Genomic DNA, 26,753 nt, shown 5'->3' with positions numbered 1-26,753 from the left:
TTACTGTATCCTTACCTTATTCAATTCTTGAATATGTTTTCCCTGTTCTTTTCGGTTCTGAGAGCATTCTTTATGGGGATGCTAGACAGATACACTTTCATTTTTCACTTTCGTGCATTGGAGAAAGAAATGGCAGCCCACTCCAGTGTTCTTGCCTGGAGAATCCCAGGGATGGCGGAGCTTGGTGGGCTGCCGTGTCGCACAGAGTCGGACACAACTGAAGCGACTTAGCAGCAGCAGCAGCAGCAGACAGATAATAGGGATTGAACAGTTCTGATTGTAAATTAATTATATACCATCTATTCAAAGTAATAGGTGTTTCCTCTTTCCCTTTAAAAAAAAAATTAACAAAGTACATTCTACAATGTTCAAGTTAGAGCTCTGACTACGGTATTATTTTCTATTATTGTTTCTGAATTCCCTGAAAGTAGATTCACTTAAGGTGGCATACTTGTACATTTTACCTCAGACTTCCTTTCTATGGCCTAATGAACTCTAAGATGATATAGAATGGTTACTTTTCTTCAAGATTCTTTTAGCTGCCATTTTCCACAAACAGATTTTTATAAGGAGCCAGAAATAAGCCAGTGCAGTAAGTCCCTCTTTGCTTCTTTCTCTTTTGTGAGATTAAATTTCCAACAAGGCAATTCAATAATTTTTCCGATGTTTTGCCTTTAGTGGAGTGGGATTTTCATCTGAAGTCTATAAAGGCTTACACTGCTGCTCTATCTTGCCCGTCCATATTAACCATCTGGTTACGAGGTCTCTGATGTAATCCCAGGATAACACTTCTGCTCTCCTTTCATACTCTCCTGCAGCTGCTTCCTCCGTGCTTTACCTTCAGGTATGTGGGTTTCCATGCATGTGGACATCTTTTTGACATATACTGCTTCTCCTCTAGCCCTTTGATTAGACCTATTTATTTCAAACAAGATACGCCTTTCCATCATCATATTCCAGTCAGGAATCACATTTCAAAACATCCTCACAAGACTTAAGAGATGATTTTTTTTACCAAAAATTCTTTTCGTGTGTTTTAGAGTTCTGTTTGACAATTTTTCATCTCCTACTTGTCTGTATACAGACAACTGAGAATGTGAATACCTCCTGCCCATTTCTCTGGTATCTTCTGAAAATTGCTGGGGAAGTCCTCCAGTATTATTCTTGCTGTGCCATCCCTTTTATGCTTCATAGTATATAATATGGCCTTACAGTTTTCTCTGAGTACTTTTCTCCTTCCCCTCACAACTCAGTTGAAATAATAAACCACTCGATCAGGCTGACTGGTCTCCTGCCCACAGTCTTGTCAGTCTTATGAGATGCAGTCCTCTCTTACTAGAAGCAGCAGGAAGAAGAGATGAAAATATCACTAGTACCCCTAAACCATTCATTTTCCTTCCCAGAAATTCAAAGACGTTAGAGATACATTCCTGACTTCATAAAGAGAATGAGAATTCATTCTCATATATATCAACAGAAGTGGGAAGCATTCGGGGAACTTTATAAGTCTTGGCAGAATCTCAGATCTCTGTTATACGCTGCCTGGGAAGAAAGCATGTTTCTCATTTAGCAGGGCCAAATATGCACACTGTCCCTTCAGTTTTCTTCAGCCAAGAGACAAAACTGCCTCCTATTTGGCTTCTTTTCTCTAGCACAGGTGACCCTGTGGAATGTCAGGAGCTTCTTCAGAAGGTCCTGGTTCATCTTTGAGAAGACTTTTATCTATTGCTGGAGGCCAGCTCTCTTTTGCTTACTTTAACTCATTCTTCCCCTTCAGTCTTCCAGTACTGATTTGTATTACCCTCCTCTTCCTCAGAATCCTTTTCTTTCCATTTCTTTCACAAAAGTGAAAGCCGCACAGTATGGCAATATGTACAATAAAGGCTGTGTCACGATGAAGTGGAAGCCAAGATGCAGGGTTGATAAAGAGGAAACTGACTGGATGCCAGGCAGACTCTAGTGAAAGTGAAGTCGCTCAGTCGTGTCCGACTCTTTGAGACCCCATGGACTGTAGTCTACCGGGCTCCTCTGTCCATGGGATTTTCCAGGTAAGAGTGCTGGAGTGGGCTGCCATTTCTTTCTCCAGGGGACTGTCCCAATCCAGGGATTGAACCTGGGTCTCCCACACTGCAGACAAGCACTTTACCATCTGAGCCACCAGGGAGGCCCAGCTGACTCTAGGGCCCTACTAGCCTATTCCTTGCTGTAGGACTGACAGTCTCTGAGACCAGTTTCTAGCTTCCAAGGATGCAGGGAGAACCTGGATACCATGTTGGCTAGCAAAGACTTCTAGTTCTTAGGGACCCCTTAGTCACTGTGTACCACTGTGTAACTCCTGGTGCTCCAGCTGAAATTCTTAGAAGTGTAGTCAGTACATCCCCTTGCCCTTTCACATTATATTAAGACCAATGGAAAAAACTGGATTATTTTCCTCATTATTACCTCTTAGTTTGGTCCTTTCTATAAATCTTATTGAACAAAAGAATGAGTTGTATTGGATTTAAGATCTCATGGCTGCAAATTATTCCAAGTATGTATTAATACTATGCTTGGCCAACATACTCATATGCTTAAAATGCCACCTTCCTTTTTTTTTCTCTCCCTTTCATGAGAGACAGTAGAAGATCGTGATTAAGGGCTCAAATTCTAGAGCCAGATTTTGGAATCAAATCTTAGTTTTGACATCTTTCTAGCTGTGTGACCTTAGATAAGTTATTTAACCTCTCTGTTTATTAATTACTTAATCAGTAAACTAGGGAAAATATGGGTACCTGATAGGGCTATAGTGAGGCTTAAATGAGTTAATTCACAGGCATGCAGAACAGTGCCTGAAACCTCATAAGTACTCAATAAATATTAGCTTTTATTATTAATTCTCTGCTTAATTAACACTAATTTATTAAACTCCATGTTAAATATCACCATCTCTGTGAAGCTTTCCACAATTACCCGAGGCAGAACTAATCCCTTTCACTCCTCTCTGTTCCCAGAGCATTTTGTACACATTTGAATGAACTGTAAATAATTTTTAACATGTGTCTTTCTCCCTTGTTAGACTATGAGCTCCATAAAGACAGATATCTTTCTTTTTAAAATTCATGTTGTATTCCCAGTTTCTAGCACAATTCCTGGATTGCAGTGAGTGCATAATAAATATATGTTAGCACTACATCTCCTCCGAGATCAGGAAAATTGTGGTGCCTTGGACTGTGTACCTTGTATGTCTCTGGAAATAGACCCAGTCCTTAGCATACTGCCAGTCACATAGCAAATACCCAATAAATATTTACTGAGTGACTGATATTGAAACTGCCTACCTCTGTAGCAGCAGACCATTACTTCTTATCTGAGGTATTTGAAAGAAAAAGAAGAACAAAAGATGAGATCTATTGAGCATGGCTTGCTTAGAAATAATATTGTCACACTCATAACCAGGGAAGATGGGGGTAGATTAGAAACTTGAATGCATGACTGAAAAACTTGTTCAGACAAGAGGGGCTTAGTTAACTTTGTGGGGCACTGGGGCCCTCTCTATAGCAGATGGGGAATAATATACTGTGCTAGCTGAGAGGATAAACAAAGCATTGTCATGGAGTTTAAACTATTGAACAGAGGAATCTATAAAGAGGCCAGCAGAGGAGAGAACAAACAAGCTAAAATAAACAGATGGGTGGACAGAAAAAATATTAAGCATGAAAACAGATAACCCAGAGCCTCAGGAAAAAGGGAAGAAGGAAAAATGGTTATGTCAAGCATGGAAGAAACACTGTAGAGAAAACATGGAAGTAATGATGAAGCAGCAGAGGGAAGAGCGTAGTGTGCCGGGGTAAGTGTGGTACAGTGAGACAGTAAAAGCACGGGGAAGATGTGTCTGGTTCACATGCAGAGATAAAATGACTCTTAAAGGGAATGTGACTATTAATTTCAATGTCATCCAGATGGAGTGGGAATTAATGGGGAATGGGCGAGGGGTTTGTATGAATAACTGTGTCCCCTTACATTTGAATAGAACTATGCTTTAGGTAATGGCACCCCACTCCAGTACTCTTGCCTGGGAAATCCCATGGATGGAAGAGCCTGGTAGGCTACAGTCCATGGGGTCGAGAAGAGTCAGACACGACTGAGCGACTTCACTTTCACTTGTCACTTTCATGGACTGAAGGAGGAAATGGCAACCCACTCCAGTGTTCTTGCCTGGAGAATCCCAGGGACGGGAGCCTGGTGGGCCGCCGTCTATGGGGTCGCACAGAGTCGGACACGACTGATTGACTTAGCAGCAGCATGCTTTAGGTGAGGGGGCTTCCCAGGTGGCTCAGTGGTAAAGAATCCACCTGCCAGTGCCGGAGACACAAGAGCTGCAGGTTTGATACTTTGGTTGGGAAGATGCCCGGGAGAAGGAAATGGCAACCGGTTCCAATATTCTTGCCTGGAGAATCCAATGGACAGAGGAACTTCATGGACTACAGCCCATGGGGTTACAAACAGTTGGACACAACTGAGCCACTGGGCAAACATGCTTAGTACGATACTTTCACACACATCACTTCATTTAGAACAATGGAGTTGTGGCCTTCTGACATCTAGTATGTATTCTCCCTCCTGCCAATGTCTCCCTATCTTGTTGCAGTAGCCTTCTAACCAGTCTCCCTGCTTTTGTCCTTGCCCATTTAGGATCTCACTCAACACTGCAGCCAGATGATCCTTTGAAAAACTCAGTCTGATTATGTCATTCATCCTTTTAAAAAGCCTCCATAGTTTCCTGCCAAGGACTTTCCTACTTCAGAGTCTTTGCATTTTCTGTTGCTTCTGAATGGAATGTTGTACCCTCGGGTGCTTATCTGCATTTATCACTCTCTCTCTGTGAAGTGTCTACTCATGCCATTTAACCAGGCAGGCAACCCCTGACCAACCTCTCCAGCAATTCCGTTTCTCCAAACCCTGCTGAATCTTCTCCACAGCGCTGTGACCATCTGATAACAGTATGTATCCACTTGCTCATTTGTTTATTGTCTGTTCTCACTAAAAAGTAGGCACCCTCAGAACTGGGCTTTTGTTTTGTTCACTAGTGACTTGCTGGTGACTGGATCATTGCTGGAACATAGTGAGTGGATATTAATAGTCATTGGATGAATGACAAAATGGATGTGTGGGTATATAGGACAATTATTGCCAATTGGAAATTGAAATCTCAGTGGTTACATGTGAAAGACACAATAAAACAGTATTGGATACCTTTGCTAAGATAAGTAGCACTTTCTGACCTGTGGTCCGCTTCTTCACACTTCCTCTTCCCCCCCCCACCACCCCCCGCCCCGACCCCACATCACCATTTCCTTCTGGTTATTCTCTTATTTCTTTGATCGCTTGATCCCATTTTCTTCCCCAGAATTTCCTATTCCCTCATAGGGTATTAGGTTAAGCAAGAAATAAGAAAATATATGAGAAGCTACTGTCTTGTGTCTGGCAACTAGTAGGCGGTCAGTATGTTAGTTCTTTTCTCTTTATATCCTCCAGCACAGGTCCATAATTAGCCTGAGTTCACTAACTTCAGTATGTTCAAATCTATATTTTTCATCCACATCAAAAAAACTCATCAAACTTAAAAACACCAAGAAAAAAACCCTGATCCATTATCTTTTATTTTTCTTTATTTTAGTTAGTGGTACTATCAATAATCTAAGCATCTTAATCTCCTTAATTGCAACTCCTTACCATTCCTTATACCCCAGTGCATAAAAGAATCACTAAGTTTTAGAAGAATTAACAGGACATCATCAATTTCACCTCTGTGTCTGTTTCCATTACCCTATCACTGGGAATATCCCCTTTTCTTCTTAACCTTCTAGTCACTACGTAGTCGATAGTCCTTAAATGCCACTTCCTGAAAGAGGCTTTCCTCATCCCCTTCAATCTAAACTAGGTCATGCTATGAAAAAGACTGGCAAACATCTTGTATTTTTTCTTTACAGTGTGGACTATAAACATAATTTTATGTTTCTTTCTCTGTTCTACATGTTTCATGAGGATAGAGGCTGTGTCTGCGTTATGTTTTGTATTATAGATGTCCAATTCCTAGCACATTGCTTGTCTCATGGTAAGTATGCAATAAAGATTTCCTGAAAAATACATGAACTTCTTCAAAACTTCCAGCTTGGTTGACCTCCAGAGCTTTATACTCTTAAGTTCATTTTGCTGGATATAAGGAAATGGAAAGTCACCCTAACCAGTTACCTCCTTCAACTTGTCCATTCCTAACATCATAACTAATAGCAGAACATTTATTTAGGATATATTTAGGTGTAGACTAAAAAGCTGTAAAAGGAAATTGCAACCCACTCCAGTATTCCTGCCTGGAAAATTCTACGGACAGAGAAACCTGGCGGGCTACAGTTCATGGGCTCACAAAGAATTGGCCATGACTGAGCACATCAGCACAGACTAAAATGCACTTCATACATTACCTAATTTATAACTCCATGAGGCAGACTTTTTTATTATGTCCATCTTACAGATTAGTTAGCTGAGGCAAGTTCATATAGCTGCTAAATGGCATTGCCATGATTCCAGCCCAACCAGTGTGACAGAGGGGTTTCCCAGGTGGTGCAGTGGTAAAAGAACCCGCCTGCCGGTGCAGGGGATGCAAGAGATACAGGTTCAATCCCTGGGTCGGAAAGATTCCCTGAAGGAGGAAATGGCAACCCACTCCAGTATTCTTGGCAAGTAAAGGAGGAATAGAGTCTAGATAATACACGAAGTCATCTTGGATAAAACAATGACATATCTTAAGATTTTCTACTTACTGCAACACCATAAACATTTAATGACATTGAATTTCAGCATACCAGTGTCATTTTAGGAAGTAGCCCATGTTTGAAGAAAGTCACTGCAAGGAAGTCTTAAGAAGCTGTTTCCTTCACTGAAGTACATAGCAAAGTTTGTAAGATTTTAGCAAATTACATTAATGGGAAAATAGTTTTCTGAATTAAGCCTAGAACTACTCTGTCACACAGAGTTGTTGTGTGGTCAGTTGCTCAGTTGTGTCCAGTGCTTTGTGATCTACAGTCCATGGGATTCTCCAGGCAAGAATACTGGAGTGGGTTGCCATATCTTCCTCCAGGGAATCTTCCTGATTCAGGGGTTGAACCCACATTTCCCGCATCTCCTGCACTGGCAGGTAGATTCTTTATCACTGACTCACCTGGGAAGCCCATATATATACACCTTCATACATAATATATAGCTATTCCAGGTATTGTGAAGATTAATTAAATTATTGTTCTCTTTTTGTTTTGCTTCTACATTTCCTGAAGGAATTTGTTGTTGTTTAGTTGCTAAGTTGTGATCCACTCTTTGCAACCCCATAAAGTGCAGCACACTAAGCTTCCCTAGTGTTCTTCACTATCTCCCAGAGTTTGCTCAAATTCATGCCCATTGGGTCAGCGATGCCATCCAACTATCTTATCCTCTTTCACCCCCTTCTGTTCCTGCCCTCAATCTTTCCCAGCATCAGGGTCTTTCCCAATGAGTGGGCTCTTTGCATCAGGTGGCCAAAGTATGAGAGCTTCAGCTTCAGTCCCTCCAATGAATATTCAGGGTTGATTTCCTTCAGGATTGACTGGTTTCCTCTCCTTACTGTCCAAGAGACTCTCAAGAGTCTTCTCTAGCACCACAATTTGAAAGCATCAGTTCTTCAGTGCTCAGCCTTCTTTATGGTCCAACTCTCACATCTGTACATAACTACTGGAAAAACCATAGCTTTGAGTATAAAGACATTTGTTGGCAAAGTGATGTCTCTGCTTTATAATATGCTATCTAGGTTTGTCATAGCTTTTCTTCCAAGGAGCAAGTGTCTTTAGTTTCATGGCTGTAGTCACCATCCACAGTGATTTTGGAGCCAAAGAAAATAAAGTCTGTCATTGTTTTTACTTTTCCCCATTTATTTGCCATGAAGATGCTATGTAGGAATAGAAGACTGGAAAAAGTTGCAATGCTTTTACATTGCAATTCTTTTATTTCAAATATAAATAATATTTTTCTTTTGATTCTTTTATACATACAGAAAAGATGGAGATCTTATGTTTATTTCAAACTAATTAACTGGAGAAACAGACCCACAATTCCCACTTAACCCCAAATCATATAGTAGTTACAGTCAAACATGGGGGGCACTTGTGAAGAGCTGAAGGATCCAGCTTCTCCTTTACCATCTGTGTCCACATCATCTTTCAGTAGCACATAAATAACTTAGAGGAAACATCTCAAGAGACTCTTTGGGGCTATTTTATTGTTGAAAGTCCCAAGTATTCACTTTATTTGGAATTATGGCATTGAAGTGCTGGTAGAATTTGTGTTCAGCCACTTCCATATTTCATTTCAGAACTCTGAATCATTTAACCCTCCCAACATCAAGTCAAAATTCCACTGTTTTTTTTATAGGGCACATTTTTTCTCTCTCATAGTTACAAGACATTTTTAAGGGTTCCAATTTGACTACTAAAGAGAGGTAACAGAGGAATTCCAGAAAACTCCTAACAGCAAGCTTTTCAACTGATGCTTCAACCAGAAAATGGGAATGTAGGAGTAGATAGTCACTGAACAGAGAACAACAGGTTTCAGTGAATGCAGAGCACATTCAGTGACCGTGATTTCAGAGAGAATATGGGCCTGTAATACCACACCGATTCCTTTTGTTTTCATTATGGTTGCTTTAAAACAATTCTATCTTGAGGGAGGTGGGCAGGAGTCAAGTAGATGTGGCTATAAAGGGGCAAGCTGAGGGATCTTTATGCTGATAGAAATCTTGTATCTGACTGTGGTCCACACAGGACCCTACACATGGGGTGAAACTGCATGAACTAAAAACACATGTATGCACACATGCAAATGAGAAGAGTACAACTGAAGAAATCTGAATAAGGTCTGTAGGTTGTATCTCTGTCATTTTCCTGGTTGTGTTACTGTACGACAGTTTTACAACATGCTACATTGCCTAGAGCCAGACAGCCTGGAATGTGAAGTCAAGTGGGCCTTAGAAAGCATCACTACGAACAAAGCTAGTGGAGGTGATGGAATTCCAGTTGAGCTATGTCAAATCCTGAAAGATGATGCTGTGAGAGTGCTGCACTCAATATGCCAGCAAGTTTGGAAAACTCAGCAGTGGCCACAGGACTGGAAAAGGTCAGTTTTCATTCCAATCCCAAATAAAGGCAATGCCAAAAAATGCTCAAACTACCGAACAACTGCACTCATCTCACATGCTAGTAAAGTAATGCTCAAAATTCTCCAAGCCAGGCTTCAGCAATACGTGAACCATGAACTTCCAGATGTACATGCTGGATTTAGAAAAGGCAGAGGAACCAGAGATCAAATTGCCAACAACTGCTGGATCATCAAAATAGCAAGAGAGTTCCAGAAAAACATCTATTTCTGCTTTATTGACTATTCCAAAGCCTTGGACTGTGTGGATCACAATAAACTGTGGAAAATTCTGAAAGAGATAGGAATACCATATCACCTGACCTGTTTCTTGAGAAACCTATATGCAGGTCAGGAAGCAACAGTTAGAACTCCACATGGAACAACAGACTGGTTCCAAATAGGAAAAGGAGTACGCCAAGGCTGTATATTGTCACTCTGCTTATTTAACTTATATGCAGAGTACATCATGAGATACGCTGGGCTGGAAAAAGCACAAGCTGGAATCAAGATTGCCGGGAGAAATATCAATAACCTCAGATATGCAGATGACACCACCCTTATGGCAGAAAGTGAAGAGGAACTTTTAAGCCTCTTGATGAAAGTGAAAGAGGAGAGTGAAAAATTTGGCTTAAAGCCCAACATTCAGAAAACGAAGATCATGGCATCTAGTCCCATCACGTCATGGGAAATAGATGGGGAAACAGTAGAAACAGTGTCAGGCTTTCTTTTTGGGGGCTCCAAAATCACTGCAGATGGTGACTGCAGCCATGAAATTAAAAGACACTTACTCCTTGGAAGAAAAGTTATGACCAACCTAGATAGCTTATTCAAAAGCGGAGACATTACTTTGCCAACAAAGGTCCATCTAGTCAAGGCTATAGTTTTTCCTGTGATCATGTATGGATGTGAGAGTTGGACATCTGATGAAAGCTGAGCGCTGAAGTATTGATGTTTTTGAACTGTGGTGTTGGGGAAGACTCTTGAGAGTCCCTTGGACTGCAAGGAGATCCAACCAGTCCATTCTGAAGGAGATCAGCCCTGGGATTTCTTTGGAAGGAATGATGCTAAAGCTGAAACTCCAGTACTTTGGCCACCTCATGGGAACAGTTGACTCATTGGAAAAGACTCTGATGCTGGGAGGGATTGGGGGCAGGAGGAGAAGGGGACGACAGAGGATGAGATGGCATCACTGACTCGATTGATGTGAGTCTGAGTGAACTCCGGCAGTTGATGATGGACAGGGAGGCCTGGCGTGCTGCGATTCATGGGGTTGCAAAGAGTTGGACACGACTGAGCGACTGAACTGAACTGAACTGAACTGAACATTGCAGACACTATGTAAAGGGTACACAAGACCTCTCTGTATTATTTTTTACACTTGTATGTGAATCTACATCTATTTCAAATGAAAAAGTTGAAGAAAAACAAGAGATATAATGCACACGTAATTCCATCTTAATAATAATTTTTGATATTATCCAGAAAATAATTATAAAACCCAAATTTGAACAGACTTTCCCAGGCTAAACCAGAGAAAGTTTTTCTACAATGTAAGGTATCATGTTGGTATTGATGGTGCATATTGATCATGCGGGGCTTCCCCAGTGGCTCAGCGGTAAAGAATCTGCTTGCAATGCAGAAAACACAGCTTCAGTCGCCGGGACAGGAAGATCTCCTGGAAGAGGAGATCTCCAGTATACCTGTCTGGGAAATTTCATGGACAGAGAAGCCTGGTGGGCCACAGTCCATATAATGCGAAAGAGTCAAACACAACTTAGCAACTGAGCATGCATGCATACAAAAGAGGCTATCTTGTCATCAGAGACAAAAGTTTTTTAAACTTTCAATATATTTTTAAAACAAAACCAGTGATGTATTTAAGCAGGAAATAAACACAAACTAAACAGTAAAATAGACATATATATATATATATATACACATAGCTTAATCTTTACCTTAACAGAAGGAATAGGTTTTTTGGGAATAAAATGGTTTCTTGCAAGTGGTGGAAAGGTTGCATTTTCTTCTTTCAGTCTAAGCTTTTCCTCTGCTATGATTTTCTTGCGCTTCTCAAGATAAGGTCCAAAGCTTGGCAGTTTCTAATAGGAAAACACACAAATAACAAAGCATGTTAGTTCACAGGATAGAAAAATGTGAGAATATAAACACATAAATATATGAACAAACAAAATGTGTGTTTGAAGATTGGTTCAGGTAAACTGCAACAAGGTCTTCATTCTTGGACCATTAATCTTCTAGGTATTAGATTTCATTAATTATTAAAAAGAACACAATATCACAATACCTTTACCAAATATGTATGTGTAAGATACACAAATGTTAATTTAAAATACATCCTTAAAAACAGAATAAAATTCACAATGGTAAAAGCAGACCATTCACTTAAAACAATAGCTATTAGTCAGACCATTTGTTTAGTTCATATAGACAGAAGGTGAAACCTATTGATGATTTTTTTCCTCTTCATCAGGTTTTTAGCACAGTATAGACACAGCCCAGTCTCTGACAAATGCTTTTGTCAATAGCAGAGATACTTTGCCAAAGTTCTAATCTGTATCTCTATTTTATTGTGTTCAAATTCTTACTACATCTCTTTAAAGATTGTAACTAAGATTGTTGATTGCAGTCTACTGGAATAGCTGAAAAACAGAATGGTAAAAATATTGATTTCTCTGTATAGAAAAGGAAAATAAACTTTATTTGCATGAAGGAGGCAAAAATAGAAACAAAAAGCAGAAGAAATATCACACTGCTTAAACTCCATCAGTATTCAAAATCACATTATGTAGCTTTAAATCCCAAGGTTATTTAATTGTACTTTACAAAGTTCATTTAGAAAGATACCTGGGTGTCATGGAAAAATGCTAAGTGGTTTCAAGTTAACATGAATATGCCCTCCTATTATTCATTATCCTACAATTATTTCCTCTTCACTTTGTCCTTCTCTTCTAGAACCTTTGATCTTCACTTTTACTGACATATACTGCTGATGATAGGGACCATTGAATTCCAAATGTTTTGTGTTTGCTTGTAACCTGGAACTGCTAGGTCTCTTTTCTAAGATTGCAAAAATAACCCCCTCCCACCTCTTCTGCAGAATAAAGCACATTTATCTAGACGATGAAGGCTTGGAAAACTACAGCACTCCAAGGTCATACTGATCTCTGACCTAGCAAGTACTTTGGTACAAAATTATAGTTGTTTCAAAACACTGGCCTCTACATGCCAGGTTGCATAATGCCCTAGGAAAGTGAGTTTTCTGGTCCTTTAGAGATGTCAATAGGGTAGGTAAACCAAACTTAAACTATGCTACAATTCAGCCAAACTGCAACTGGAAATTTAAATTGACAGAAAATACTCATGTGTAACTATCTAAGATTGTTACTTCCATTATCAATTTACTGTAATTATGTCAAGTCGAGCAAATAGAAACAATGTTATGAATGCCAATTTAATTTACATACAATTAAACCTGAACTATACACTTCATCTCCGCACCTTAATGCTTTCCTAAATTACTATATTTAATGATTACAGTAATATGTGAAATGATATGATGGAGGGAGAGAATATATGAATATATTGTATCTATTTTATCATAAAATAAGTGATGCTGTCCTATTAAAATGCATACAGTATAAAAAAATCCTTAATATTATCACATATTTAAGGCACTTTAATATAGAAAAGATAAGCGTGCTTAGAGTATCCTCTACTGAAATGACTCTTTCCCCTGGCACAGGAGGCGTTAGGGATTACACTTGGTGCCAACGCCCCTTAGGGTCCTGATAACACCTCAGAAGGTGGTAAATGCATGTCCACTTGATACAAATCTTGTCAGAATATCACTCTCACCACACTTCTCCATTAAGGACACTCACACCCTAATCTTACATCCTTGAAGATTATCAAGATTTGTTAGTGTGAAACACATGACCTCTGAGGCTAGGAGATCCCTTGTGAGGAAGGCAAGTTTTATAAAAATCTGAACCATTATCCTCTTCCTTGACAGGTCTTACCTTATTCAACACTGTCTCATTCCACCAAAAAAGTTCTATAAAGTTAATCAAAAGAAATCATTCTTGGAACTTGTTAATCTACTTTTAAACATAGACCAGAGGAGATATTTCTTTTCCACTTAAATTATTGCTTATTCAAAGAGAAATAAAGTAGTTACATTTAAACTGTGATGCTTTAAATTGTTCCAGTAACGGTAATAATAATAATGATAGAAAAATGGTTTGATGTAGGATAGAATACAGCTTGTACAGACACCAACCCCTTGTTATTTGGTGCAGTTTTTTTTTTTTTTTTGCAGTAGCTGACAATATTTGCCATATTTAACTAATGCAGCCTTTTCATGACTCATGGTGCTATAATTATAATGTTAATCTTTTATAATTTATCCAAAGGAGAGGTTCTCAATTTAACATAAAGATTCTTACAGGATTTTCTCTGTGTGTCGAAGAAAACAGTGGAAAAGCAAGAAAACTCTTGTCAAAGTTTTCTGTAAATTGACAGCATATCCACACAGATCACTGACTGCCCCTTCGATGTTCTGCCATTTATCTCCAAATCAATGAGGGTCTATTTGCATGTAGTTTCTCACTGCCATATGGAGACTGAAGTGTTGTAGGAGCAGCTTTCAAAACTTCAAGGTTGCCATAGTCATTTTGCTTTCTGCATTAGTATAAGAAATTTCAGTGCTTTTAAAAAATTATTACTATGTTGCTCATATTTAAATGCCTCTAAGATAGCCTAGAACTGAACATTTGAAAAGTTAAGTTTTCTGAAAATAAAAAAGATCAATTGCCCCTTACATCTGGGAACCATATATTACACTTAGGCATATGTCTGTGTTTAGATCTTGCCAAAGGGACAAACCAGAGCAAAAAAAAAAAAAAACAGAGTGAAGGTGAAGGCATAGTGGGCCACTGTATATGTGTGCAATCAGTGATGATTAATAAAGCATTTAGCTCAAATCTCTGCCCGAACATACAGTTAATTGATTTCCTATTGCAGGAGGAGAAGCAGCAGGCCCTGACAGAGCCAGCAGCAGGAGCTTTTCCTCTTCATTCATTATTTTCTTGCAGAAAAAGTTGTAGCCTGCGGTAACTCCAAGTGAGAGGTTTGAGCGTCATGCTATATTTCTTAAACAAAAGAAAAAGTTCTTTAGGACTCTCAAAAGCTGCTTTGTAATTGATGAGCTGAACAAAGCTCAGAAATGGTGTGATTTTTGTTTCAATAGTTTCTCCAGGGATTCATCATTGATGAAATTGTCCTCACCAGAAAAGCTAAATCCTACTCATTTAAAGATAACAATATCTCACACTAAAACTGTCTCTATCCAGATATTAAAAGCATTACATTGCCGATAGAAAAGTGACAACATAATGAATCAACAAGGATACCTTAAGCCAGCAAAGCTTTAAGGTAAAGAAGTCTATTTGGATTATAATTTATTCATGGATCAATCTAAAGGTAATTGAGCATATTATGAAGTAGAAGAGGGTTCTTGTTTCTAATAGAAGCAAACACTAGTATCTCCCACTTTAAATTGCATATTTTTTTATGAGAATGGCATGAAGTTGGCTAATAGCATCGGTCTACAGTGCTGTACGGAGAAGGCAATGGCACCCTACTCCAGTACTCTTGCCTGGAAAATCTCATGGATGGAGGAGCCTGGGGGGCGTCGGACACGACTGAACGACTTCACTTTCACTTTTCACTTTCATGCATTGGAGAAGGAAATGGCAACCCATGCCAGTGCTCTTGCCTGGAGAATCCCAGGGACGGGGGAGCCTGGTGGGCTGCCGTCTGTGGGGTCGCACAGAGTTGGACACGACTGAAGTGACTTAGCAGCAGCAGTAGCAGCAGCACAGTGCTATAAGAGATCAATTCCATTTTTCAATCGTACCCTCTTACCTGATTTGAAACAATGAGGGCAAGAAAGGTAATTTCTTTGATAATCAAATGGTAATAATTTAAAAAACAAAATGATTTCAAGTTTTTACTGTGATATAAATATATATATTTCATATACTGTTAAAATACACACACACATATATATATACACACACTGAGTGCAATATATATGTGTGTGTTACAAACTGCATATATATTTTGCACTCAGTATAAACCTGAAATCCATATATATATATGTGTGTGTATATATATATATATATATAGTGTATACACACTGACAGATTGAAGAATAAATTAAGTGTAAATGATATAATATGCTTCATGACTAAGAATTAATTTTTTTACAAAAACATGTTCACATACGACTTAGTTACACTATCTTTTGTCATTTATTCAACATATACAATATCAAATGCCTATTCTGCACAAGGAACTGTCCCTTGCTACATTAAAGGTTGAATAATTTCTATATGTAATGTATGTAATTATCACTGCTAGTAATTTTATAAGTATCTCTTGTCATTCATTAGGGCTAGTGTCATACTGAACTATATATCAAGCATATCTAGTTTTGTTGTTATCAAAAAAAAAAAAAAAGCAGCAGCAGCAAAGGCATTGTATACGAAGATCCTTGGAAAACTATTTAATCTCAATCAAATGATCAACAAAACAAAAAGTGAAGACAATAATCCTTCCAAGACTTAGTCTTTAACAAAATTCAGAAAGGCAATGGAGTACTTTTGGATACCTAAAATAAAAATGTAGGAGCACAATGATTGGGAGCCTGGGTTCTCTTAGTGTGTTCCTAACACACCCTAATTAAATCACTATGTGCTTGGTGTGCTGCAAGAAAGTATGGGAAACAGAAATGAGAGGTCTGTTCTGTTCTGTCTGAAACCACTAATTTTTCTTCTTCCCTTCCTTCAATTATGACAGCAATTAATTGCTTACATTTGATCCTGCATTTTATTCTATAATCTGCTTTAATGTGGCTTACAAATATTTAGAAACCTGGATTTTCCCCATGAATAACTGGCTTGTAATACTTTATCACTGATATAACAGTAAGCAATTTTTCATGATATTATCAAATTTGGACAGTGGAAAACAATAAGGAGAAAGAGAGAGGACCATCTGTACATTCAGTTCAGTTCAGTTCAGTTCAGTTCAGTCGCTCAGTCGTGTCCGACTCTTTGCAACCCCATGAATCACAGCACTCCAGGCCTCCCTGTCCATCACCATCTCCCGGAGTTCACTCAGACTCATGTCCATCGAGTCAGTGATGCCATCCAGCCATCTCATCCTGGGTCGTCCCCTTCTTCTCCTGCCCCCAATCTCTCCCAGCATCAGAGCCTTTTCCAATGAGTCAACCGTTCGCATGAGGTGGCCAAAGTACTAGAGTTTCAGCATCATTCCTTCCGAAGAAATCCCAGGGCTGATCTCCTTCAGAATGGACTGGTTGGATCTCCTTGCAGTCCAAGGGACTCTCCAGAGTCTTCTCCAACACCACAGTTCAAAAGCATCAATTCTTCGGCTCTCAGCCTTCTTCACTGTCCAACTCTTACATCCATACATGACCACAGGAAAAACTATAGCCTTGACTAGATGGACCTTAGTCAGCAAAGTAATGTCTCTGCTTTTGAATATACTATCTATGTTGGTCATAACTTTTCTTCCAAGGAGTAAGCATCTTTTAATTTCATGGCTGCAGTCACCATCTGCAGTGATTTTGGAGTCCCCCCAAAAAAGTCTGACACTGTTTCCACTGTTTCCCCATCTATTTCCCATGACGTGATGGGACCAGATGCCATGATCTTCATTTTCTGAATGTTGAGCTTTAAGCCAACTTTTTCGCTCTCCTCTTTCACTTTCATCAAGAGGCTTTTCAGTTCCTCTTCACTTTCTGCCATAAGGGTGGTGTCATCTGCATATCTGAGGTGATTGATATTTCTCCCAGCAATCTTGATTCTAGCTTGTGTTTCTTCCAGTCCAGCATTTCTCATGATGTACTCTGCATATAAGTTAAATAAGCAGGGTGACAATATACAGCCTTGACGTACTCTTTTTCCTATTTGGAATCAGTCTGTTGTTCCATGTCCAGTTCTAGCTGTTGCTTCCTGACCTGCATACAGATTTCTCAAGAGGCAGGTCAGGTGGTCTGGTATTCCCATCTCTTTCAGAATTTTCCACAGTTTCTTGTGATTCACACAGTCAAAGGCTTTGAAATAGTCAAGAAAGCAGAAATAGATGTTTTTCTGGAACTCTCTTGCTTTTTCCATGATCCAGCAGATGTTGGCAATTTGATCTCTGGTTCCTCTGCCTTTTCTAAAAGCAGATTGAACATCAGGGAGTTCACGGTTCACGTATTGCTGAAGTCTGGCTTGGAGAATTTCGAGCATTACTTTACTAGCATGTGAGATGAGTGCAATTGTGCGGTAGTTTGAGCATTCTTTGGCATTGCCTTTCTTTGGGATTGGAATGAAAACTGACCTTTTCCAGTCCTGTGGCCACTGCTGAGTTTTCCAAACTTGCTGGCATATTGAGTGCAGCACTTTCACAGCATCACCTTTCAGGATTTGACATAGCTCAACTGGAATTCCATCATCTCCACTAGCTTTGTTCTTAGTGATGCTTTCTAAGGCCCACTTGACTTCACATTCCTAGATGTGTGGCTCTAGATTAGTGATCACATCATCATGATTATTTAGGTCATGAAGATCTTTTTTGTACAGTTCTTCCGTGTATTCTTGCCACCTCTTCTTAATATCTTCTGCTTCTGTTAGGTCTATACCATTTCTGTCCTTTATCAAGCCCATCTTTGCATGAAATGTTCCCTTGGTATCTCTCATTTTCTTGAAGAGACCTCTAGTCTTTCCCATTCTGTTGTTTTGCTCTATTGCTTTGCATTGATCACTGAAGAAGGCTTTCTTATCTCTTCTTGTTATTCTTTGGAACTCTGCATTCAGATGTTTATATCTTTCCTTTTCTCCTTTGCTTTTCACCTCTCTTCTTTTCACAGCTATTTGTAAGGCCTCCCCAGACAGCCATTTTGCTTTTTTGCATTTCTTTTCCATGGGGATGGTCTTGATCCCTGTCTCCTGTACAATGTCACGAACCTCAGTCCACAGTTCATCAGGCACTCTATCTATCAGATCTAGGCCCTTAAATCTATTTCTCACTTCCACTGTATAATCGTAAGGGATTTGATTTAGGTCATACCTGAATGGTCTAGTGGTTTTCCCTACTTTCTTCAATTTAAGTCTGAATTTGGTAATAAGGAGTTCATGATCTGAGCCACAGTCAGCTCCCAGTTTTGTTTTTGTTGACTGTATAGAGCTTCTCCATCTTTGGCTGAAAAGAATATAATCAATCTGATTTTGGTGTTGACCATCTGGTGATGTCCATGTGTAGAGTCTTCTCTTGTGTTGTTGGAAGAGGGTGTTTGCTATGACTAGTGTGTTTTCTTGGCAAAACTCTATTAGTCTTTGCCCTGCTTCATTCTGCATTCCAAGGCCAAATTTGCCTGTTACTCCAGGTGTTTCTTGACTTCCTACTTTTGCATTCCAGTCCCCTATAATGAAAAGGACATCTTTTTTGGGTGTTAGTTCTAAAAGATCTTGTAGGTCTTCATAAAACCGTTCAACTTCAGTTTCTTCAGCGTTGGGGCATGGACTTGGATAACTGTGATATTGAGTGGTTTGCCTTCATAATACTATATGGTGCCCAGTGGTACAAATTGGGACACTGGGGCTGGACATGCAAAATATGATATCAGTGAAATGTAACCATTAGTTTAAGCTGATGAATTTAAGTGGACAACTTATGATCAAAAATTTGATGTCTATGGCAGTCAAAAGCAATGATAACTCATGCTTCATAGTGAAAGCAGAAAGGCAACATTTGCATAGTGGTTAGGATGCTGATTTAGAAGTCACATTTGCATTAAAATCACAGTTTTACACCCATTAGCTATGTGACTATGTGCCAATTACTTAAACATTCTGCTACTAATTTTCCTTATCAATGAAATGAGAATGATAATATCTAACTCACGATGTTGGTATAAGCATTAAATGGAATAACATTTGTAAAGTTCATCCCTGCCAATTTATTCCCACAAGCTTTAACTGCTTACATTGCACTGTGTATCATGCTCTGTATGACCATGTTTGCTCATGCTAGGAATGAGCCCACCCTGTGATTTTAACCTGGGACATGTCCATTTGGTGTTTTGTCTCAGTTCAGTATTCACAGGATCTTAATAATGTCTTCTACTGACTCCCCACTCTCCCCAGTACTAAGAGCCCCTCAAAGTATTGCAAAGCACTCTGAATACTTCTATCCTTGCATTTATGCCACTGTCGTATCATTACTAGCCTCTGACTTCATCTTCCCCATTTGAGGTCCTGGTTAGTTTTTGATCTAGCTACTCAATGTTTTTCCTTCTCTCTTGTTTTTGGCTTGATGCTTAGTTGTTTTTTTTTTTTCCTCAATAAGTCTTTCAAACTTGAAAAATTGCCGAATGGATTCATGCATGAATATCTTGAATGTAAGTTAAAAATCCTGCTGGTTGTTTGAAATGTCAGACAATCACAAACAATTACTTTCAGAAAGGAATTAACTTACAGAAATAGGTTCTTTTAAAATTAAAAATTATATATACTTACACAACATCTGTGATTCACAAATTAAAAAAAAACAGTGCAAGACACTTACTTTATATATAAAAAACAATCTGTCATCTTAAAGAACATGTAGTTAATAACAACAGCAGTACGCCAAGACAAAGGCTGTGGCTGAGGTGACCTCAGATGTCAGATGAGCAATGGCAATGTGCGCCTAGCCCATGCTGAGAGGGGGAAACTTTTCTACAGGAAGTGACATTAGAGCTAAGTTCTGAAGGATAAAGTGAAAGTTGATTGGCGAGTAGTGAAGACAGAGATGTGAGGGTTAGGAAAGGGAAAGAAAATCTTCCAAGTAAACGAAATACCAGAGGGAGAAGAGTAACATTTTGGAAGAAACGCTGGGGGGCCAGGAGGCTGCTGACCCTCATGCTCTGTGTTTAATAAGATATAAGAGAGTGTGGAGCTTCTTCAGTGAAGGGCAAGCAGAGCATGTTTTGTTGTGAAGTGATGACACTGGGATGTATGTTAAGAAGAATGTCAATCAAGAGAAGAAAATCTCACATGAATGGAATGCCAGAAAAGGGTGAAGGAGGAAAGACTTGCTTTTGGCCAAAGATTGTGCAGACGCTGGAGCCACAAAGACAACGAGGATGTGGTTCCTTCCAAAAGCAGCTTATGGCCTGTGAGGAAGACTGACTCATATTTGATAGAACTGAGGTAAGATCATTACTGTTTTATATTGACATATTATTTAAATGATGTATAGCAGATTTCTCCAAAGGAACAAACTTATTGCTTAAAGTGAGAACTTTTAAAGCAATATCTTTAGCTTGGAGTTCAGGAGATTAAGTCCTGATATAGTGCTTGAAAAGAAATAAAACCAAAGAGATGTCCAAACCACTATGCATGAGAAATGCAGAAGAATCTGAAGCAGAGGGGGAAGAAAGGAGAGAAAAGAGGGAAGAGGATAGATCATTAAGAGAAGGAAAAGAGAGACAGAGAGAGAGGTAGCAGAACCTGATTGTGTGGTGGCTGGAGGACTTTCATAAAGAGGAAGAGCTAATATTCAACTTTAAGCTGTTTCTATTGCTGCAGCCCAAATCCTCCTCTATGAACCCCTAAAACTTTAATAGCATCTCCTACTCACTTACCTGCCCTGGAGAGAAATCTGGCAGAAAGTCAGGAAAATAGGATTCAGTTTCATGGTTGGATTAGAGAATTCCTGAGGTTGGCCTCAAGAATAGAGACTAATGAGAGGAGAGATTTGAGGGAGACTCAGAAATCAGTGGGAGTAAGAACTTATTGCCAAAAGTGATGTAGATGACACAACCTCTAGGAATTATGTAGCAAAATCCAGAGGATGGGATTGGGTGATCTCAACTGACATCTGGGTCATGTAGATAATTATAAGGAGGAAAGAGATAAGCAGAGAAAGAGGTGCACAGTTTGACATAATCCTGGTCTAGTGAGCACTTTATTTCAACTAAGAGCTTCCCAGGCAGTGCAGTGGTAAAGAATCTGCCTGCTAATGCAGGAGACGCAGGAGAGACGGGTTCTATCCGTGAGTCAGGAAGATCCCCTGGGGCTAGGAAATGGCAACCCACTCCAGCATTCTTGCCTGGAGAATCCCATGGACAGAGGAGGGCTAAGTCCATGGGGTCACAAAAGAGTCGGATATAACTGAGAAACTGAGCATGCACGTAGCAGGCACGCAAGAGATTAAAGACTTTCTAGTAAAGGAGGAATTCAAACTGTGAAGAAAGATTATAAAAAGGAGAAATAGCATGTGCTGCTAGAAAAGGGGAAAAAAGAGAAAGGAATGGTTGAGTAAAGGGATGAAAAGGTAAGAAACTACAGGATGAACTCATTCTTAGACAACCTGCTGCTGCTAAGTCGCTTCAGTCGTGTCTGACTCTGTGCGACTCCACCAGGCTCCCCCATCCCTGGGATTCTTCAGGCAAGAACACTGGAGTGGGTTGCCATTTCTTTCTCCAATGCATGAGAGTGAAAAGTGAAAGTGAAGTCGCTCAGTCGTGTCCGACTGTTAGTGACCTCATGGATTGCAGCCCACCAGGCTCCTCTGTCCATGGGATTTTCCAGGCAAGAGTACTGGAGTGGGGTGCCATTGCCTTCTCCGTTAGACAACCTAAACATAGTAAATACCTGAAGAATAGTAGCAAGTGAAGCCGAGAAATCTATGGAGGGCTCTGAATTTAGGGCAAAGTGGTTTGAATTTTTATTCTTCAGGGTGTAGGGAAACACGTACCCTGATATACTTTTATGTAATCAGGTCTCTGTGGTGGCAGACAGAAGGATGAATTGTTGGGAGAATGCTTGTGGCAGAAAGAGGAGAATGATCCAGAATGTTGGAGATGGTGAGTTCAATAAGTATACTGGATTCCAGAGCACTGGAAAAAATTTTAAATAGAAAGAAAAAGGAAAAAAAAAAAAAAATGAAAGAGCGGAATGGAGTGAGGAAGTAAAGGAAGGAGGCAAGGACAAAAAAAGGAAATGAAAAGCAAAATCAATCAAAAAAATGAATTTTTATACACAGGAAAATATCTTTTAAATATTGTATACTCTGAAAAATAGAGGCCCAATAGTGACTACACATACCAACCCCAAGAATTCACATGGGTCTTCACTGCCTCACAACTCACCAACTGGTGCGCCCCTGCTCTGACAATGACTGCTGCCTGAAACCACCTCGCTTTCATTCTTTCTGACACAGAACTCTCTGACAAACTTCTGCTTTTACCTTTTTACTGCTTATCTCCCTGCAAATGACCTCTCCTCTCTCACCCCCCCCACCCCAATCAGAGTCTCAAGCATTTTCAAAATCTTGTGGGAACTGTGTTAACGGGTGACTGCACAGGTTGTAAGCTACAGAAGAGTTACATCCTCATGAAAATGAACATAAAACAATGTGGGCAGGGGATCTGGGAGGGACAAAACAGGATTCCATTTCCTTTCCTTGCACACTGGAGAAGTCCTGCTTGTGCTCTGTACTGGTGATGAAGTAGAGGGAGAAGACATGGGGAAATCGGCTTCCTCAACAATAGCTCTAGTGAGAAGGGACTGTAAGTTCTATACAGGAAGCAATTGCACCATCATTGTTTTATCTTCCTCAAAATCAACATATTTATCTAGCATCCCTCACAACAAGCCCTTTGCAAAGTGCAGGAGTACATCAACTCTTCTTCACTGAAAACCCATGAGGTGGGTATTGTTCTTGTCCCCACTTACAGTTGAGAAAACTGAGGTTTGGAAAGGCTGAATAACCTGCTCCAGTTCTTACATATTAATCAACAACAGATCCAGCATTCAATTCCCAGCCTGCCAGATGCTAGACTCTGTGCTGTGCTGTCACTCATACCTCTTTGTAGTCTTTACAAAGCTTATTAAATGAGTATTTACTCCATTTTTTGATTGATGTAAAGATGAATACCGCACACATATTCCATTCCTTGAAATGTATGCTTCTTTTTTTTCTTATTCCACAAACTGTGAAGAGAAAAATGCCTCAAAGAATGCCGAACACATGCGGTGCAAAATATCTGTATTAGCTGAGTCCTTTTTATTACTGGCCTCAAGTTTAATGAGCCCATGTTAATACAGGTGAAAGGCCAGAATGTTACATGCAGTGGTTAATGAAATACCATACAGCTGCTGAGAGAATGATTAGCAGCCAAATATGAATTTAATATACTTCACTCTCAAGATGCAGCCCCCCATGGGAGGCATCTTTTGGGGAAGACAGTGTGATATATTGCAAACAGTACTTTCTTGAGAGTTAGGAGATGTGGCTGCAACTGTAACCTTGCTACCAGCTCTTTTTGTGACCTCTGACAGTGCAGTGACTTTCTCGGTTTTCTCATCTATAAAATGAGGAGGTTGGACCAGATGATATATAATATTCCTTCCAGGGTCACATTTTGTTTTGTTTTCAAATTCAGTTAGAAATCCTCAGGGTTTATGTCCAGGTAGCAACACATAGTCTGTGGAGGAAATGTTGGATTGAGTCATAACTTACATAACTCTTTCCCTCTTACTTAATGATAGAATATTCTGAATCTATTTAAGTAGTAAAAATATGGAGAGTGTAGCTAATATTTACCAAAGTCCTGAGGCTGGATGAGTTCTTACACTGCTTTAGGCTTCATCGGTACAACCACATAGAGCATTGCTATTTTATCTCATTAAATAATAAAGTCTGTATGGATAATTAACAGAAAGAAAACATTTTTTACAAAGAAAGCTATAAATAATCTGTATAAATTGGGAAATTCCTACAGATCACAACTAACACTACACTGTAATTATCTTTACAAAGTTTGATGTTTACTTACAAAGTCAGCTGAGACACACTGTCTACAAAATCAATCATGCACATTTAGAAGTAGATATAAATATTGGAGAAGGAAATGGCAACCCACTCCAGTATTCTTGCTTGGAGAATCCCAGGGACAGAGGAGTCTACTGGGGTCACACAGAGTCGGATACAACTGAAGCGACTTAGCAGCAGCAGCAGCATAAATGATACTGGGCATGAACTTGCCAAGTAAGTAAGAATAAAACGTAGATACACTTGTGATTGCATTTGTGTATACTGGAAGTTTTAGGCTGCTAAAAGAAGATAATAGTGTGTGTGTATGTGTGCTCAGTTGTGTCTGACTCTTTGTAACCCCATGGACTGTAAGCCTGCCAGGCTCCTCTGCCCACGGAATTTTCCAGGCAAGAACATTGCAGTAGGTTGCCATTTCCTACTCCAAGGGATCTTCCTGAACTAGGGATTGAACCTGTGTCTCTTGCTTCTCCTCCATTGGCAGGCGGATTCTTTACTGCTGCACCACATGGGAAGCCCCAAAGAAAATAGAACCTCCTATAACACTAAAACAGTGCAATATACAGAATGGTCACTCATCTTGGATGCAGAGATGAAGACACTTAGTCTCTAAGACAAGTCACTTCCCCTCTATGAGCCTCAGTTATTATCTATATAAAAAAGAAATAATAATGATCACTCTTACCTCCTCACTCTTCACAATTGTTTGAAATAGAAAGGCACTAATAGATTATTAAAACAGAGCTTTTACTGTTTTATAAACTATAAAGCAGCCTAGAACTCAAGTGTTATTTTAATATATGGAGTATAAATATGATTTATGCTTAATATAGCAAACAATATAAAGATGAAGTGAGTATGCTGAATTATAAAAATGTCACAAAAAACTACACATGAAGAAAGACTTCCTGAGCTATAGTTCTTCTAGAGCTTTAGGAGGACTTGGGTACAATAATATGTTTTGAAATCCACCTTCAAAATGCCACTGCTTTCATGGCAAAATATTGCATAGAATGTCAAGGGCAAAAACCAATGAGGGAAAACGAAATAAAAATTATTTCATACAATGGGATAGAAGTAAAGGAAAACAGAAAAGTAGAGTGATGAAGAAAATAGGACTGCTATACATATGCAAAAAGGCACTCAGGTTTCAGGCTATATTTGGAGCCACATTAGAAGATTAATCAAACTTTTTCAGATTTATATACTACAATACCTAATATTTTCCTACATGGAAACATCTGGATGACAGCTTTAAAAACCTTCTTACCTCAAAGTGTGGCACAAGATATAAAGTATTACATGTTGATTCAATCAAAAACCCTATTGTAGTTCATTTCAGGATATATTGAAAAAAAATGATCATCATTTTGAAAGTCAATTTTTAGGGTTTCTATGCTAAGCAGGAGATTTATATTGGAGAGAAAATGAAAGTAAGTGCAAGTTTTTAGTTGAAAGGAAAAGAATTTTGTAACATAATTAATTACCATGCTGGTAGGAAGTATTTAACAGGGGGAAAGAATCTTTTACATGTGTGGCAAAGGGCTCTATAAACAACAGATTCTCCATGCAGGTTAGAATACACTAGCTAACGTCTGTTTGTAACATCAGACTTGCATCCAGACCTGGGTCACTGCTGAAGGCAGTCATTGTCCCACAGATTTGGATTTTCCCCTGTCTCTCCCACACACATCACTTTCTAAACTATAATACCATTATTTGTGCATTTTCTTTTTTTCTGTATAGATCATAAACATTTTGAGAATGTGCTGATTCTTCATCATTCCTCTTAATTCTTTGCATCTAGTTGGCATTAATTAAATATCTGATGAATGAAGGAAGGATTAAAATTGACAGAAAACTATACTGACAAGTAATTTCAGCTAACCTTAAGTGGTCACAGCTTAATGATGACAACACGTGATCTAGCCTGAACACTTTTGTACAAAATATTCAAAAAGATTCCCTCTATGCACAATGTTTGGCAAGAGTGGGATTGACCTAACACTTAATGACCAGATACATGCATGATATTTGGCCTGGTCCATAGTATTGCATAAACCAATCCCTGGTAACAACATTTACTTTGAATTGTGAAAACATCCTATAGCTGAATAAATAATAAGGTATTGTAGGCTTAGAGCTCAATACAAATAATTTCTGTGTATTTTCCAGGTTCTTTGCTTTAAGTTTTTAATAAGAAAATAGTAATGACCCACTATTTCATTCTCTTTGTTAGGTAGTTAGAATAGGGAAAAGGAGTCCAAAATGGCGGTGGTTAAAAGACAAGGAAGAGAAAAGCCCACGAAAATAGAACGGAGGAAGGTCAAAGGAAGTTCCGAGGACCGAAGTGAGGACTTCAGGTAGAACAGCACTCTTGACTAAGCCCAATTTACATAGGGCAGGCCGGGGGGAAGGAAAAAACATATAAAAAGAGGAGCCAAAGGGTTCTCTCTCTCCCACGCGCTGGGGTGCTCTTCTCTTCGCGTCTTTGGATCGACATGCCCTCACACCTCAAAGATGGATTTTCCTGCTATCTTCTAACTAAAATAGAGCTGTAATACTGAGCTGTAACACTGATTTCTCTAAGAGCTATAACACGGTCCATTCAAGACCTGAGAGCTGTGACACGCCGAGGG

The 26,753-nt window shown here is 39.3% G+C and overlaps 1 protein-coding gene across 1 annotated transcript in view; it reads right to left on the bottom strand.

The window, feature by feature from the left end:
- The window catches only part of DPYD (dihydropyrimidine dehydrogenase), a 916,336-nt gene that overhangs the window by 10,315 nt on the left and 879,268 nt on the right, over positions 1-26,753 (bottom strand). Inside the window, exon 21 of the mRNA XM_040232247.1 lies at positions 11,154-11,297. Coding sequence (XP_040088181.1) covers positions 11,154-11,297 — 144 coding nt within the window. The remainder of the gene's footprint in view (positions 1-11,153; positions 11,298-26,753) is intronic.

This window comes from Oryx dammah, unplaced genomic scaffold (assembly GCF_014754425.2).
Source record: "Oryx dammah isolate SB20612 unplaced genomic scaffold, SCBI_Odam_1.1 HiC_scaffold_28, whole genome shotgun sequence".
Taxonomy (NCBI): domain Eukaryota; kingdom Metazoa; phylum Chordata; class Mammalia; order Artiodactyla; family Bovidae; genus Oryx; species Oryx dammah.
The sequence above is the reverse complement of the archived record's forward strand: the minus strand, read 5'-3'. Positions and strand labels throughout refer to the sequence as shown.